The 15906-nt window shown below is 49.0% G+C and overlaps 1 protein-coding gene across 1 annotated transcript in view; it reads right to left on the bottom strand.

Moving 5' to 3' along the window:
• The window catches only part of SCFD1 (sec1 family domain containing 1), an 836081-nt gene that overhangs the window by 717675 nt on the left and 102500 nt on the right, over nucleotides 1-15906 (bottom strand). The window contains exons 3-6 of the mRNA XM_085627369.1: nucleotides 15609-15697; nucleotides 8982-9072; nucleotides 1262-1384; nucleotides 838-925 (exon numbers count right to left, since the gene is read on the bottom strand). Coding sequence (XP_085483495.1) covers nucleotides 838-925; nucleotides 1262-1384; nucleotides 8982-9072; nucleotides 15609-15697 — 391 coding nt within the window. The remainder of the gene's footprint in view (nucleotides 1-837; nucleotides 926-1261; nucleotides 1385-8981; nucleotides 9073-15608; nucleotides 15698-15906) is intronic.

The following is a 15906-nucleotide window of genomic DNA, read 5'->3' as shown; positions in this document are numbered from 1 at the left end:
GGAAATGATCCATTAACCAGTTGTCTCCAACTGACCAAACTCATGGTCACAAGACCCTCCAGCACAGTCCGTGCTCCTGTGAAGTCACAGGTTTCTAGTAAAAGGCCTGAAGCGCTCCTGGTGTAAGGGTGCTCGGAGAGACTTTGCCACCCAAAGGCCTGCTTTCTTTTGCCCACTTGCTGAGTTTTTTTGCGGTAGCTAGACACTGCTGGAGCACTGGTTTACCCTCCCCCTGCTAAAGCACCCATAGAACCATTGCCAAATCATTTGCCAGTAAAGGCCCACTGCCTGCTGCTGCAGGACATACCCTTCAGACAAGTCTCATGCAAGATGGGTACCCCTGAGTATTGGCACCTTTAAACCTCAGCCTTCGACCACATGGGTTCATGGCCTATGCTCACCTTCCCGAGGTACCCATCAGTATTGGCACCTTTAAACCTCAGCCTTCGACCACATGGGCTTGTGGTCTATGCTCGTCTTCCCGATGTACCCATCAGTATTTGCACCTTTAAACCTCAGCCTTCAACCACATGGGCTCGTGGTCCATGCTCGCCTTACCGGGGTACCCATCAGTACTGGCACCTTTACACCTCATCCTTCGACCACATGGGCTCGTTGTCTATGTTTGCCTTCCTGGTGCACTGTCTGTAGTGACCCTTATCAAGGTTTGTCAGTGGAAAAATAATAGCATTGTCCAGAGCTGGGCTTCTTAAGAGGACTGTCAGGTTGGGACTTCAGCCCCGCAAGATTACTATGTGTACTCTTACGATAGATGAAATCAGGAGGGGGTGGGGGGTCACAGCCAGCGCAGATCTCACCCAGCTGCCGTGGACTGACCTCGGTATGAGACGAGCTCTTTGTTTTGGTTGCACAGGACGAACATGTCATCTTCTAGCGTGATGAAATTGAGATATTGGTCAAAAACCTACAAAACAAAAGACACAAAGGGTTACTGTTCCTCAAATGTAATTCTTGGGCACATTCTGTTCTCTCTCTGTAGAGCATCATACCGTTTCGGTGGAACGGAGGGTCTGGTGCGTGGGAAGGGGAAGGTGTGTGTCTGTGTGTGTGCATGTAAAGGAGAGGAGTGCGGCGTGCTGCAAGGCAGAGCTGAACTCCTCCTGTAGACTTGTGCATGGAAAAGCAGGAGCGGATGCAGGTTAAGTCTGATTCTACCTGTTTCTGTCCCTCAGCAGTGGTCAGTCACCACCAGATCTGCAAGAATCAGTGTCCACGTTCAGAACCTCCACAAACAACTTACCTTGGCTACTTGCGTGACTGCACTGGCGGCAAGGGCGGCGCTCGCAATGTCTTCTAATTTACTCCTTGAGATGGCAGATATAAAATTTAAATAATAGGCTTCATACAGCTGATTCCGCAAGTCCTGTAGGGGCAAAAAGGAATAGTCATCTCAGCTAGAGTGATGCTGCAGCCAATAGGAAGAAGATGGAAAAAGCTGTCAAAATAAACCCCCAAGGCAGTGCTCCCAATATCCCAAAGGCGGGGTCACCCACTCCTCAACCATCTAATAAGACAAGGTGCTCCCAGGATCCCTCACCAGCCCTAAGCGCACAGTACTCTTACAGTCCAGTGATAGGGGACACCCTCTTTCACTGATCTTACAGAAGTGCCATGCCAACATCTCAGGAGAACCCATACCCACCAATCCTGTAGTATACACTCTCTTCAGGATACATGATGGTACTTCTGCCCCCTTGCTCAGTCACCCTGCAGGACATGCGTACAAGTCCCCCGCCAACCACTGTTTCAACAGCACATACTACCTTCAATGTGTCTAAAGGTGGGAGTACCCCCTCAGCCCAATGATCTACAGCACAGACTGCATGCAGCATGTCCTCGGCTAAGACATCAAACTCAAACTACGCAGTAATGGCTCTTGATAAGACTGTTCTATTCTCTTCCTAGTGACACTCTGTTGCAGCAGTCTGGCTAGACAGCCTTCAGAACTGAATACAACACCCTGGATGAAGACTCCAAAGTTGGACCCCATGCTTCAGCAGTGATGTATAGAACTGCAACTTAACAACCTTATTTCCTGCTGGCTAGCATTTCCCACTACATACCAATATGCCCTTTGTTCTACATTCCAGCATTCCTAAGGCCTCTGCCCCGTAAGACTGCTCTCGGTCTTTGCTCTGTATCGTAGCATTCCTCTGGACCTCTGTTCTACATTCCAGCATTCCTAAGACCTCTGACCCGTAAGACTGCTCTCGGTCTTTGCTCTGTATCGTAGCATTCCTCTGGACCTCGGTTCTACATTCCAGCATTCTTAAGGCCTCTGCCCCAAAAGACTGCTCTCGGTCGTTGCTCTGTATCGTAGCATTCCTCTGGCCCTCTGTTCTACATTCCAGCATTCCTCCACGCCTACGCCCTGTAAGACTGCTCTCGGTCTTTGCTCTGTATCGGGATATCCCTCTGGACCTCTGTTCTACATTCAGCATTCCTCCACGCCTCTGCCCCTTAAGACTGCTCTCGGTCTTTGCTCTGTATCGTAGCATTCCTATGGACCTCTGTTCTACATTCCAGCATTCCTAAGGCCTCTGACCCTTAAGACTGCTCTCGGTCTTTGCTCTGTATCGTAGCATTCCTCTGGACCTCTGTTCTACATTCCAGCATTCCTAAGGCCTCTGCCCCTTAAGACTGCTCTCGGCATTTGCTCTGTATCGTGACATTCCTATGGACCTCTGTTCTACATTCCAGCATTCCTCCACGCCATCGCCCCGTAAGACTGCTCTCGGTCTTTGCTCTGTATCGTAGCATTCCTCTGGACCTCTGTTCTACATTCCAGCATTCCTCCACGCCTCTGCCCCTTAAGACTGCTCTCGGCCTTTGCTCTGTATCATAGCACTCCTCTGGACCTCTGTTCTACATTCCTAAGGCCTCTGCCCCGTAAGACTGCTCTCGGTCGTTGCTCTGTATCGTAGCATTCCTCTGGACCTCTGTTATACATTCCAGCATTCCTACTTCTGCCCCGTAAGACTGCTCTCGGTCTTTGCTCTGTATCGTAGCATTCCTCTGGACCTCTGTTCTACACTCCAGCATTCCTCCACGCCTCTGCCCCTTAAGACTGCTCTCGGTCTTTGCTCTGTGTCGTAACATTCCTCTGGACCTCTGTTATACATTCCAGCATTCCTAAGGCTTCTGCCCCGTAAGACTGCTCTCGGTCTTTGCTCTGTATCGTAGCATTCCTCTGGCACTCTGTTCTACATTCCAGCATTCCTAAGGCCTCTGCCCCTTAAGACTGCTCTCGGTCTTTGCTCTGTATCGTAGCATTCCTCTGGACCTCTGTTCTACACTCCAGCATTCCTCCACGCCTCCGCCCCGTAAGACTGCTCTCGGTCTTTGCTCTGTATCGGGACATCCCTCTGGACCTCTGTTCTACATTACAGCATTCCTAAGGCCTCTGCCCCATAAGACTGCTCTCGATCTTTGCTCTGTGTCGTAGCATTCCTCTGGACCTCTGTTCTACACTCCAGCATTCCTCCACGCCTCTGCCCCTTAAGACTGCTCTCAGTCGTTGCTCTGTATCGTAGCATTCCTCTGGCCCTCTGTTCTACATTCCAGCATTCCTCCACGCCTCTGCCCCTTAAGACTGCTCTCGGTCTTTGCTCTGTATCGTAGCATTCCTCTGGCCCTCTGTTCTACATTCCTGCATTCCTCTACGCCTCTTCCCCTTAAGACTGCTCACGGTCTTTGCTCTGTATCGTAGCATTCCTATGGACTTCTGTTCTACACTCCAGCATTCCTAAGGCCTCTGCCCCGTAAGACTGCTCTCGGTCTTTGCTCTGTATCGTAGCATTCCTCTGGCCCTCTGTTCTACATTCCAGCATTTCTCCACGCTTCTGCCCCTTAAGACTGCTCTGGGTCTTTGCTCTGTATCGTAGCATTCTTCTGGACCTCTATTCTACATTCCAGCATTCCTAAGGCCTCTGCCCCGTAAGACTGCTCTCTGTCTTTGCTCTGTATCGTAGCATTCCTCTGGCCCTCTGTTCTACATTCCAGCATTCCTCCACGCCTCCGCCCCGTAAGACTGCTCTCGGTCTTTGCTCTATATCGTAGCATTCCTCTGGCCCTCTGTTCTACATTCCAGCATTCCTCCACGCCTCTGCCCCTTAAGACTGCTATGGGTCTTTGCTCTGTATCGTAGCATTCCTCTGGACCTCTATTCTAGATTCCAGCATTCCTAAGGCCTCTGCCCCGTAAGACTGCTCTCGGTCGTTGCTCTGTATCGTAGCATTCCTCTGGACCTCTGTTCTACATTCCAGCATTCCTAAGGCCTCTGCCCCTTAAGACTGCTCTCGGCCTTTGCTCTGTATCGTGACATTCCTATGGACCTCTGTTCTACATTCCAGCATTTCTCCACGCCTCTGCCCCGTAAGACTGCTCTCGGTCTTTGCTCTGTATCGGGACATTCCTATGGACCTCTGTTCTACATTCCAGCATTCCTAAGGCCTCTGCCCCTTAAGACTGCTCTCGGCCTTTGCTCTGTATCATAGCATTCCTATGGACCTCTGTACTACACTCCAGCATTCCTCCACGCCTCCACCGCATAAGACTGCTCTTGATCGTTGCTCTGTATCGTAGCATTCCTCTGGACCTCTATTCTACATTCCAGCATTCCTAAGGCCTCTGCCCCGTAAGACTGCTCTCGGTCTTTGCTCTGTATCGTGACATTCCTCTGGACCTCTGTTCTACATTCCAGCATTCCTAAGGCCTCTGCCCCTTAAGACTGCTCTGGGTCTTTGCTCTGTATCGTAGCATTCCTCTGGACCTCTGTTCTACATTACAGCATTCCTAAGGCCTCTGCCCCTTAAGACTGCTCTGGGTCTTTGCTCTGTATCGTAGCATTCCTCTGGACCTCTGTTCTACATTACAACATTCCTAAGGCCTCTGCCCCTTAAGACTGCTCTCGGTCTTTGCTCTGTATTGTAGCATTCCTCTGGACCTCTGTTCTACATTACAGCATTCCTAAGGCCTCTGCCCCGTAAGACTGCTCTGGGTCTTTGCTCTGTGACGTAACATTCCTCTCCACCTCTGCATTCCAGAATTCCTAAGGCCTCTGCCCCTTAAGACTGCTCTGGGTCTTTGCTCTGTGACATAACATTCCTCTCCACCTCTGCATTCCAGCATTCCTAAGGCCTCTGCGCCATAAGACTGCTCTGCGTCTTTGCTCTGTATCGCGGATTCCTCTAGACCTCTGTTGTACACACCAGCATTCCTCCACGCCTCCGCCTCGTAAGACTGCTCTCGGTCGTTGCTCTGTATCGTAGCATTTCTCTGGACCTCTGTTCTACATTCCAGCATTCCTAAGGCCTCTGCCCCTTAAGACTGCTCTCGGTCGTTGCTCTGTATCGTAGCATTCCTCTGGCCCTCTGTTCTACACTCCAGCATTCCTCCACGCTTTCGCCCCGTAAGACTGCTCTCGTTCTTTGCTCTGTATCGTGACATTCCTCTGGACCTCTGTTCTACATTCCAGCATTCCTCCACGCCTCTGCCCCTTAAGACTGCTCTGGGCCTTTGCTCTGTATCGGAGCATTCCTCTGGACCTCTGTTCTACATTACAGCATTCCTAAGGCCTCTGCCCCGTAAGACTGCTCTGGGTCTTTGCTCTGTGACGTAACATTCCTCTCCACCTCTGCATTCCAGAATTCCTAAGGCCTCTGCCCCTTAAGACTGCTCTTGGTCTTTGCTCTGTATCGTGACATTCCTCTGGACCTCTGTTCTACATTCCAGCATTCCTCCACGCCTCTGCCCCGTAAGACTGCTCTGGGTCTTTGCTCTGTATCGTAGCATTCCTCTGGACCTCTGTTCTACATTACAGCATTCCTAAGGCCTCTGCCCCTTAAGACTGCTCTGGGTCTTTGCTCTGTATCGTAGCATTCCTCTGGACCTCTGTTCTACGTTCCAGCATTCCTAAGGCCTCTGCCCCTTAAGGCTGCTCTGGGTCTTTGCTCTGTATTGTAGCATTCCTCTGGACCTCTGTTCTACATTACAGCATTCCTCCACGCCTCTGCCCCTTAAGACTGCTCTCGGTCTTTGCTCTGTGTCGTAACATTCCTCTGGACTTCTGTTCTACACTCCAGCATTCCTCCACGCCTTCGCCCCGTAAGACTGCTCTCGGTCTTTACTCTGTCTCGTAACATTCCTCTGGACCTCTGTTCTACATTCCTATGGCCTCTGCCCCTTGAGACTGCTCTCAGCCTTTGCTCTCTATCGTGACATTCCTCTGGACCTCTGTTCTACACTCCAGCATTCCTCCACGCCTCTGCCCCTTAAGACTGTTCTCGGTCTTTGCTCTGTGTCGTAACATTCCTCTCCACCTCTGCATTCCAGAATTCCTAAGGCCTCTGCCCCTTAAGAATGCTCTGGGTCTTTGCTCTGTGACATAACATTCCTCTCCACCTCTGCATTCCAGCATGCCTAAGGCCTCTGCCCCGTAAAACTGCTCTCGGTCGTTGCTCTGTATCGTAGCATTCCTCTGGACCTCTGTTCTACACTCCAGCATTCCTCCACGCCTCTGCCCCTTAAGACTGCTCTCGGTCGTTGTTCTGTATCGTAGCATTCCTCAGGACCTTTGTTCTACACTCCAGCATTCCTCCACGCCTCCGCCCCGTAAGACTGCTCTCGGCCTTTGCTCTGTATCGTAGCATTCCTCTGGCCCTCTGTTCTACATTCCAGCATTCCTCCACGCCTCTGCCCCTTAAGACTGTTCTCGGTCTTTGCTCTGTGACGTAACATTCCTCTCCACCTCTGCTCTACATTCCAGAATTCCTAAGGCCTCTGGCCCTTAAGACTGCTCTCAGCCTTTGCTCTCTATCGTGACATTCCTCTGGACCTCTGTTCTACATTCCAGCATTCCTCCACGCCTCTGCCCCTTAAGACTGCTCTGCGTCTTTGCTCTGTATCGTAAGATTCCTCTGGACCTCTGTTCTACATTCCAGCATTCCTCCACGCCTCTGCCCCTTAAGACTGCTCTGCGTCTTTGCTCTGTATCGTAAGATTCCTCTGGACCTAGGTTCTACATTCCAGCATACCTAAGGCCTCTGCCCCTTAAGACTGCTCTCGGTCTTTGCTCTGTATCGTGACATTCCTCTGTACCTCTGTTCTACATTCCAGCATTCCTCCACGCCTCTGCCCCTTAAGACTGCTCTGGGTCTTTGCTCTGTATCGTAGCATTCCTCTGGACCTCTGTTCTACATTACAGCATTCCTAAGGCCTCTGCCCCTTAAGACTGCTCTGGGTCTTTGCTCTGTATCGTAGCATTCCTCTGGACCTCTGTTCTACATTACAGCATTCCTAAGGCCTCTGCCCCTTAAGACTGCTCTCGGTCTTTGCTCTGTATTGTTGCATTCCTCTGGACCTCTGTTCTACACTCCAGCATTCCTCCACGCCTCTGCCCCTTAAGACTGCTCTCGGTCTTTGCTCTGTGTCGTAACATTCCTCTGGACCTCTGTTCTACACTCCCGTATTCCTCCACCCCTTCGCCCCGTAAGACTGCTCTCGGTCTTTGCTCTGTATCATGGCATTCCTCTGGACCTCTGTTCTACATTCCAACACTCCACTGTCTCTCTCTCAGCACCTTCACCTCCTCTGGGCTTCTGCTCTGTACCATATCATACTGAATCTCTGCTTCTTAGCATTGGTCGGGATATCTCTTCTTCACCATATCACTCCTCTGGCCTCTGCTCAGCAGTGTATCTTTTCCTAGCACTGCATCCCAACATTACTATCTTTCTTCGCTGTGCACAACATTGCTCGACTTCGTGTTCTCCACCCCAATACATATCCATTTTTCTGTTTTGTACCACAACCTTCCGTTGCCTCTCTGCTGTTAATCCCAACATTTATCAGGCTCTCTAAATCACACCACAACACCCCCTGGTTTGCAGCTACACACCACACCGTTCCTCTAACTTTCAGTTCTGCAGTACAAAAAATCCTTTGGCTCTCTGCCCTCCACCACAACATTTCTCTGATTCCTCATCTACATCACAACATTTAACATACTTCATGGTTCTGTACCACAATATTCCTCACACTTCTTGATGAGCACAGACAATTCATCTAACACTTTACACATCCTTGTTTCACAGTGAGTAAACGTTGAGGTCACTAGATCATTCCATGGCCTGCAGCACCCTCTCTCCCAGCTTTGCTGGAGGGTTCTTTCCAAACGTCTTCTCTAACAGGTGCCTGAACTGAGTCTAAAATGTCATCCCTGGGATCACACTTAGAATTGTCATAAATCTCTGATTTTTTGACTGCTTATCAGTGTGAGATTGCGTAAAGTACACATGTGAACTATCCTTCAGTCCTCATCCTTCCCATCCTATGACCTGCATGCAAACATAACCTGACAAAGCATTAACAATGGACACCAAAATGCTGCTGGGCCTTTCTAGGCCAGATGACGGTGGATCTCTCTTTGTTGTTCAAAGGTGAGGAAAACAATTACTTGGAGCCGAAAGCCTCAGAGTTATAGAAGACAAGGAAGCATCTCCGCAGGCTAGCTGGCATGATACAGCCCTTACAGATTTGATTACTGCTCATGGCTGCGATGTGAGAAGGGACTGTCGTGAGCGGCTCCCACATAGAATGGCACCATTGTAAACCGGTAGGAGGGAGCAGAACACTGACAGCACTGTCTTACAGCCCAACTGCAGCCAACGCCCAGCAGCAGTCTGAAAACAAAGCTGTAGTTGTTCTTTGTACAGGACTTTCAACAGTGTCCCAAGGGAGCTGATCCTATGCAGATAGAAGAGAACTGGCACCCAAGGAACTGTGGAGATTTGGATAGTTCTGTGTGTAGGCATTGCCCGATCCCCGTGGGGCTTCAACTGTTGCAATGTCCCAGTTGGTCTTTCACCTTTTTGTTCCAGCCACTCCGAGAATACATTTTTCACGAATAACGTCTGTTACAGGAGGCACGCCAGCAATTTCACAGTTGTAAAACAACTTACTTGGCATATCCGGTCAATGTTTTCCTCTGTCGGCATCACAAAGTACACAGCGGAGACATCGGGGATTGCATCTCGATCGGTATGTAAAAGCCTTGGGAGAGAACATAAAAACAGACATAGTAAGGTATGATCCTAGGGTATACACAAAACCTCCACAGGCCTCCAGCAGCATAGGCCAGCAGATCTAGCTGTTCTATCTGAGCACTTCTGCTGCACTATCGGATGCTGGCAATATTCCCTAAGCAAGAGAAGCACTTGGGGGTTTAAACACAAGGATTCCTTTGAGGCTGAGCCTGACTGCCTTCTTTCACTTGCCCAGTTTGAGGGGAGCCCAGCGAATAATACTAGCTTCAGGTAACACAGCTCCAGTTTGAGGGAAGCCCAGCGAATAATACTAGCTTCAGGTAACGCAGCTATTAAAAGTGCACAAGGGCTTCTGGTGAACTGCTAGATCCACTACCTTGTGCCACTTGCAGGACTTTGTGGTGTTCTTGCAACTTTGACGCAAGACTTTCCCCAAAAGCAGCCTCTTCACACTTCCTGGCTCCTTGAGTCTTGGAACTGTAGTCTACGTAGAGAGCTTGGTACGCTTTTAGGAGAATTCTTGGACACAGCCCTGTTATTTAATGCAGATTGACGCAGTTTTGTCTCCAGGTTATTATATTCTTATGGGAGAATAAAATAATTTATCTTAGAGTCTTATAAGCTTAAGAGTGAATCAGACCCTATTGGCAACAAAAACAGATGACTGGGGGCATATTTTAAAAACTAGACAATGTGTTCCACTGAGGCACAGAATATCTAAATCCATGAACAGTGATTACAGGTAGGATTGGGTCGGCTAAAGTCAAACATTTAATTTAACCATTTAGTTTGAATACTTTTCGGTGCTTTATGATTATAATACTTTTGTATGTTTTAAACTAAGTGAAATGCAACACTCAGTAATTAAGCTTTCCTGGTCTTACACAACAGCACAAACCCAGCGAAGGGGTGAGTATCTTGGAGTGGGAGAGCGCTTGTAGGAAGGTGGATATCTGACTATGGTTACCCCCAACTTTTTGCCTAGTGTCTAGCTGGTTTTTCGACTTAGTTGGCCTGGGATCCTGCCATTCAGGGTCTCAGGCTGTCTGCTCTCTCTTTAAAATGGACTCCATGTACCCTAGGTACATAACCAATTGGTAAGGATCACCTTATTGGACCCAGTACAGTGTACCCTAGGTACCCAGGGCATAGGTGTACCCTAGGCCTCCCAGGGGCTGCAGCATGTATTATGCCACCCCTGGTCTGGCCTTCCAATCAGGCACAACTGGCTGATCACTCAGCTGGGGCAAGGTCGTGTAATCACCCCTTGCTTAGATATAGTATACCTATATCTACCCTTAAAATAGACACATGTGTACCTATCAGCCACTCCTATGGCAGGCCTTAACAATCCTGGAGGCAGAGTGCTTGGTAACATGTGAGATGGTGCTCTAGCATGAGCTGAGCCTGTCTGCAGCTTTCGGAACCATGTCCTTATAGCTGTTCTATGATATAGCCTACCATATACTCTTAAAGTGCCTTATAATCTTAAACGGTTATGGTAACTATGGTTTGGCTTTATCAAAACATGTCGTGTAAGGTGTCTAACACTTTGGAATAATACCCCCATACCATTTCTGGTGATGAGAATATTATTCCCCCCTTCTAGAGGGAGAGACATGTTAAAATCCTACTTTGCTGTTTAACTCCAACCAAAGCCTCAGCATCACAAAATGGATGCTGCTGCCACAGACACGAGTCTGACCTCCTGCTGCTGGGAGCCCTCCCAGCCAGGGAGGCCTGGACAATAGGTTTCCTGCTTGGGGAGGTGCTAGCACCTGCCCAGACAGACTTTAGTGTATTGGGGCAGGGAGGGCTGAAAGGAATGAGACATCCCTGGGGCACACAAGGTGCTCGATGCATAGTCCAGTTCAAACCGGTGCTGGGGCACTCCAGCCCCAGCTCTGGCGCGAAACTGGACAAAGGAAAGGGGGTGTAGCCACTCCCCTTCCTGGTCCCACCCATAGGAGGGACCTTGCAGGTAGCCCAGCCCACTAGCCCAGTATATTAGTAGCTAGTTGGCCCTGCTAAATTAGATTATCCTGAACCTGCAACTTGAACAGAAACTCTGGACCTTCGACATTCGACGAAAGAAGAAGACTGAAGAATCTCCCTTGTGGCCAAGGAGTGGTCACCCTGTGCGAACAGGCACCATCAAGAGACTTACCCTTTGCTTTGCTGAAGTTCTACGAGGGACCGACTGCAGAGCCTGACCAGAGCCTTGACTTCCAGACTTCTCCGACCCTGATCCACATCCACAGCCGAGCTGAGATCCGTGGAGGCGACGTGGGACCGGCTACCTGGGAAAAGGGGCGAGTAACTTCCAGCGCAGCTTCTGAGGCACCCTCGAAGTTGTGCACCGGGGATTGAGAAGCCCCAACCCCAAGCACCATCTGCACCGAAGATCAGCCCCCCACACTCCACGAGTCCTGCGTGGGGCCCTTCTGCATTTTCCTGCTTGCCGCGTCTGTCCGGTTGCTTGCCCGTTGGCTAGTAACCTTTGTGACGACACACCTTCGATTTTCTACTGCTGGTTTGGCTCCTCCAGACTGGCTCCTGCTCCTCTGTCATAGATATGCACCCCAGACATTCCTGGTCTGCACCAGAAGCAAGTCCTCCATTCTTTGTGGGTTCCGCTTGCCAAGGCTTGGTGAGTCCTAGTTCGACTTCGACGCCGCCGACAGCACGAGCCTTCGTGGGACAGCTCGCCTCCTGGTCCTGGTCGTCCTCGACGTCTCCTGGTACCCGTGGCTGCTGCGACAAGCTTCACCTCTTCACCTGCAATCTCCCGACATCGCCTGGTTCCTTCCTGGTTCCACGTGGTCACTGGCTAGTGACCCAGACTCTGTCCCTTCTGCTTGCAGGTATCCTTCCTTCTTGATCCCGGCCTTGTGATCCACCGGACACTCTTCACTGACTGCCTGTCAGCATCTTTCCTTCAGGCATCCATAGGAGTCGACGACGAAACCCGACGCAAGTTCACACCTATGCACCCGCAGCCCGTGGGCTAGGTAACTTGGGTACTCCGGTGCTCATCAGGGTATTGACTATCCTAGTGTCTAGTTCTCAAGTCTCGACTTCCTAGCTACTCCAGAAGTGTCCTAAATCTTATTAATTCTGAACTGTACTATTTCTATCGATTATACGCATTACGCGTGAGTGTTTCCACTCTGCACCTGAATCCCGTGGGCCTCCCACTTCCTAACCTTGGGTAGTATAGTGTAGCCCCAGCGATTCCCTAGGCCTAGGCCTATCCCATTTCCGTGACAGTGGTCCTTATACCACTTACTTAGTGTATGGTTTGCGTGGCCCTTTGGGCCTAACTGTATTACTTACCTGTGTGACTTAATGTATGCTTGAATAAGACTGTGTTGTACTTACCTCGAATCTCATAAAGAGTGCTGAGGGTTTGACTAGAATAAATACACTTTATTTTATATATATATCTGTTGTGGTGTCCTTTCATTTGGTATTCAAGGGGTTACAAATGGTATAACAGCTGGCTTCACATGCCATTCAGAGTTTAGCCTAAGACTGCTCTTGTCCATGCTACCACTAGGATAGCTGGTCTATAAGGTTGACTTTACAACCAATCACCATAAGGGTTGTTTGGACTGATACAAGGTGTACACTAGAATTAGTGACATCATATACCAGGCCAACTTCTCACAGCGCTCAATATAACATGTTAGATCTCAAGCACAAAGTCCTTCCGTGCACTGTCCTAGTACTAAAGACAGGGTCCATCCAGCATTTCTCACTATGTTAGTACGGAGTTGTTCATGAACCTCTCCGGCAGCATCCTCATCTCCCTTACTGTTATACAGGTACTAGACATTTGCTGATGCTCCAGGACTGACTGACATGCAGCAGTGGACGTCATTCTAACTACAATTTAATGCTGAACATTAAACACTGACATTACTGGAATATTCCCTCAATCTGTCGGATCTATGAGCCTATTGCCTTCAACTAGGTCTCTCAGATAAGATATGCCAAACGATAACTGTTGTGACACCTCGCCAGAGTTTTCAGCTGTTTTACATGAAAATAATTTGATGTTTCTTTTAGGGTGTTCAGATCATCACGTGAGCTTCCTCCCACACCAGCACTGCCATTATCAACCGTGAAAAAGAGATGAAAGCGGGAGCTTGAGCGCTCAGCTTCTACTCCTAACATTCAATACTGGGTCAATGTCCTGAATGGCCCCATCAGAGGTGGACTGTTCTTCAAGTCAATACAGAGATTTCCCAAGGGAATGGTACCCCTAAATCCTAGCAGGGCTGCTGCAGATCCACAATGCGGCCTGGGACACCTTTACCCCGCTCAGTGAACAAGACATCAAAAAGATTCTCCTGAATGTCAACCCTTCCAATCACTTCAGTGACCCGTTACCCCCATCCATTTTCAAGGAAATCAAGAATGCACTCATCCCTACCTGGACGAGGATTGTAAATGCGTCTCTGTCACAAGGCACAATCCCCGATTGCTTAAAAGCCGCCCAAGTATACCCTATACTAAAAAAACCTAACGCGGATAGAACAGACCTCAATAATTTCCGACCTATCTCCAACATACCCACCCTTGCGAAACTCCTTGAAAAATGCGTTCAGTTCCAACTCTGTGCTCACATTGAGAACTACCAGCTCTTGGACCAACATCAATCCGGCTTTCAGACGGGGCATAGCACTGAACGGGCCCTCATTCTTGTGATGGATGACATTCTAAAGATCAAAACGAATCCTGCCTCCTGATCCTCCTTGACCTTTCCTCTGCTTTTGACACGGTCAATCATGACAACCTCTTAGCCATCCTGCAAAACAGGATGGGTTTTGGTGATCAGGTGCTACAGTAGTTCTCGTCCTTCCTCCATCACAGATCGCAAAGAGTCAAGGCAAATCACTCTCTCTCCAAGCCTTCGCCTGTTCTCATGGGGGTCCCCCAAGGATCTGCTTTATCTCCTATCCTCTTCAACCTTTTCTTGGAACCATTAGCTAACGCACTGAACTTCATGGATATTAATTTCCACATGTTTGCCGACGCCACGCAACTCTACTTGAAAATCTCATCCCCGGAAAACCTCATATCACTTAACACCATCCTAATGTATACTCAAAATTGGTTAACTGACAACCATCTCCTGCTCAACACCTCAAAAACAGAATTCTTGCTCGTTTCCCCTCTGAATCACACCCCCAATCTTGACCTCTGGATGAGCCACCTCACTGCTTTCAACTGCACTCCGCTCATCGTAAACTCTGCCAAATCTCTAGGAGTCACCCTGGACAAGAACTTGAATATGAAAAATATCAGCAACAAATGTAAAGGAGCAAACCACTTGATAAGGACACTCAAACATCAAACCTTTCCTTCCACTTAAGGATTTCAAGCAGGTGGTTCAAGCGCTTGTCCTACCGAGGCTAGATTTACCCTCTGTGGCCTGCCCAAATACACCCTGGCTCCGCTAAGGGCTTCACTGAATGCTGCTGCTAGATTGGTTCGCCATAAGTTGGCAGGGTATGCTCAGACGGTGAGTCCCTTGCTCACTTTGCCACTGGATTCAAGCAAGCCTGGCTGAAGACGGCTGAAATGCCAGAAACCGGTCCTAGGAAGCTTGTTTCCGGTCCAGGGCAGGCATGGCTTGGCAGTTCGGGCTGGACTGTTCCCATGAGGCACAGGGTCAGACTGATTTGCATATGGCCATGTCTGAACTGGGGTGGCAGAGTGGGCTAAAGAACGGCGATGGATCAAACTCAGATCTGTTGACTGGGTGTGAGTGTTTGATTGGTTCTGATGCTCCGTCCATCACCACCCCCTTTTGTACCGCTAGATTGGTTACAGGCACCAAACGCAATGAGCGCATATCGCCAGTCCTAAAAACTCTAAATTGGCTCTCCTATGAAGCACGAATCCAGCTAAAAATTGCCACGATGACGCACAAAGCTATCCACTTCAAGACGCCCAGGTATCTGGCGCAAAAAGTTGAACTATCTTGTGGTGTAAGAGCCTCTAGAAGCGCTACTACCTTACTCTTGAAACCACCTATCCTTAACAAGAAGAGAACCTCTAACCGAGCCTTCTCTGGCGCGGCTCCAAAGATATGGAACTCTCTTCCTCCTGAAATACGCAGAATCACCAGAACAACGGTGTTCAAGCTGGAAGTCAAAAGATTCCTGCTGAATAAATTCCTTCAGTAATTGGGCTAACCCCTTGGCCCCTTGACATTGTTCCTACTTCCTTGTCATTACACTTTACTTTGTTTTAACATATCTTCCATGTGAATTTTAGTGCACTTTATGATTCATTTGTGTATTTAACTTGTGATTGTTACTTTATTAGCCTTCCAGTTCTAGTTTGATTGTAAAGCGCTCCGATATCCCTTGGGATCTTTTTCGCGCTATATAAAACTTTACAAATAAATAAAATAAATAAATAACATGTTTCAGACCTCTAGTGGTTATCAGGAAACTTTATCATTTCCAAGCACATCAAGCTTCTCTGATCCAAGCCCCACACTGCTCTTTCCCCCACAATGAAACTCACAGGTGCAGCGTGATCCCCATGTCTCGGAGCTCCTTCACGGACAGCAAGGGTGAGATGATGTCTTGGCCGAAGCGATCGTAGATCAGCACCTGTAAAGACAAAGGAAGACTGAGGAGAGGGGTTCAAACCACAGCACCCCGAACACTGAAACTGAATAGCCCCCTACTGGAGCTCTCGTGGCCAGGCTGCGCTCTATGAGACCGCACCTTGCTGAAAGTCAATGGCTTTGAGAAAACCTCAAATTAACACTACTAATATCCTGTTGAGTGAAACAGACACTAGGGTTTTACAGAGCATT

This window comes from Triturus cristatus, chromosome 9, assembly GCF_964204655.1.
Source record: "Triturus cristatus chromosome 9, aTriCri1.1, whole genome shotgun sequence".
Lineage (NCBI taxonomy): Eukaryota > Metazoa > Chordata > Amphibia > Caudata > Salamandridae > Triturus > Triturus cristatus.
Note: the sequence above shows the minus strand (reverse complement) of the source record. Positions and strands in the feature narration are given on the sequence as shown.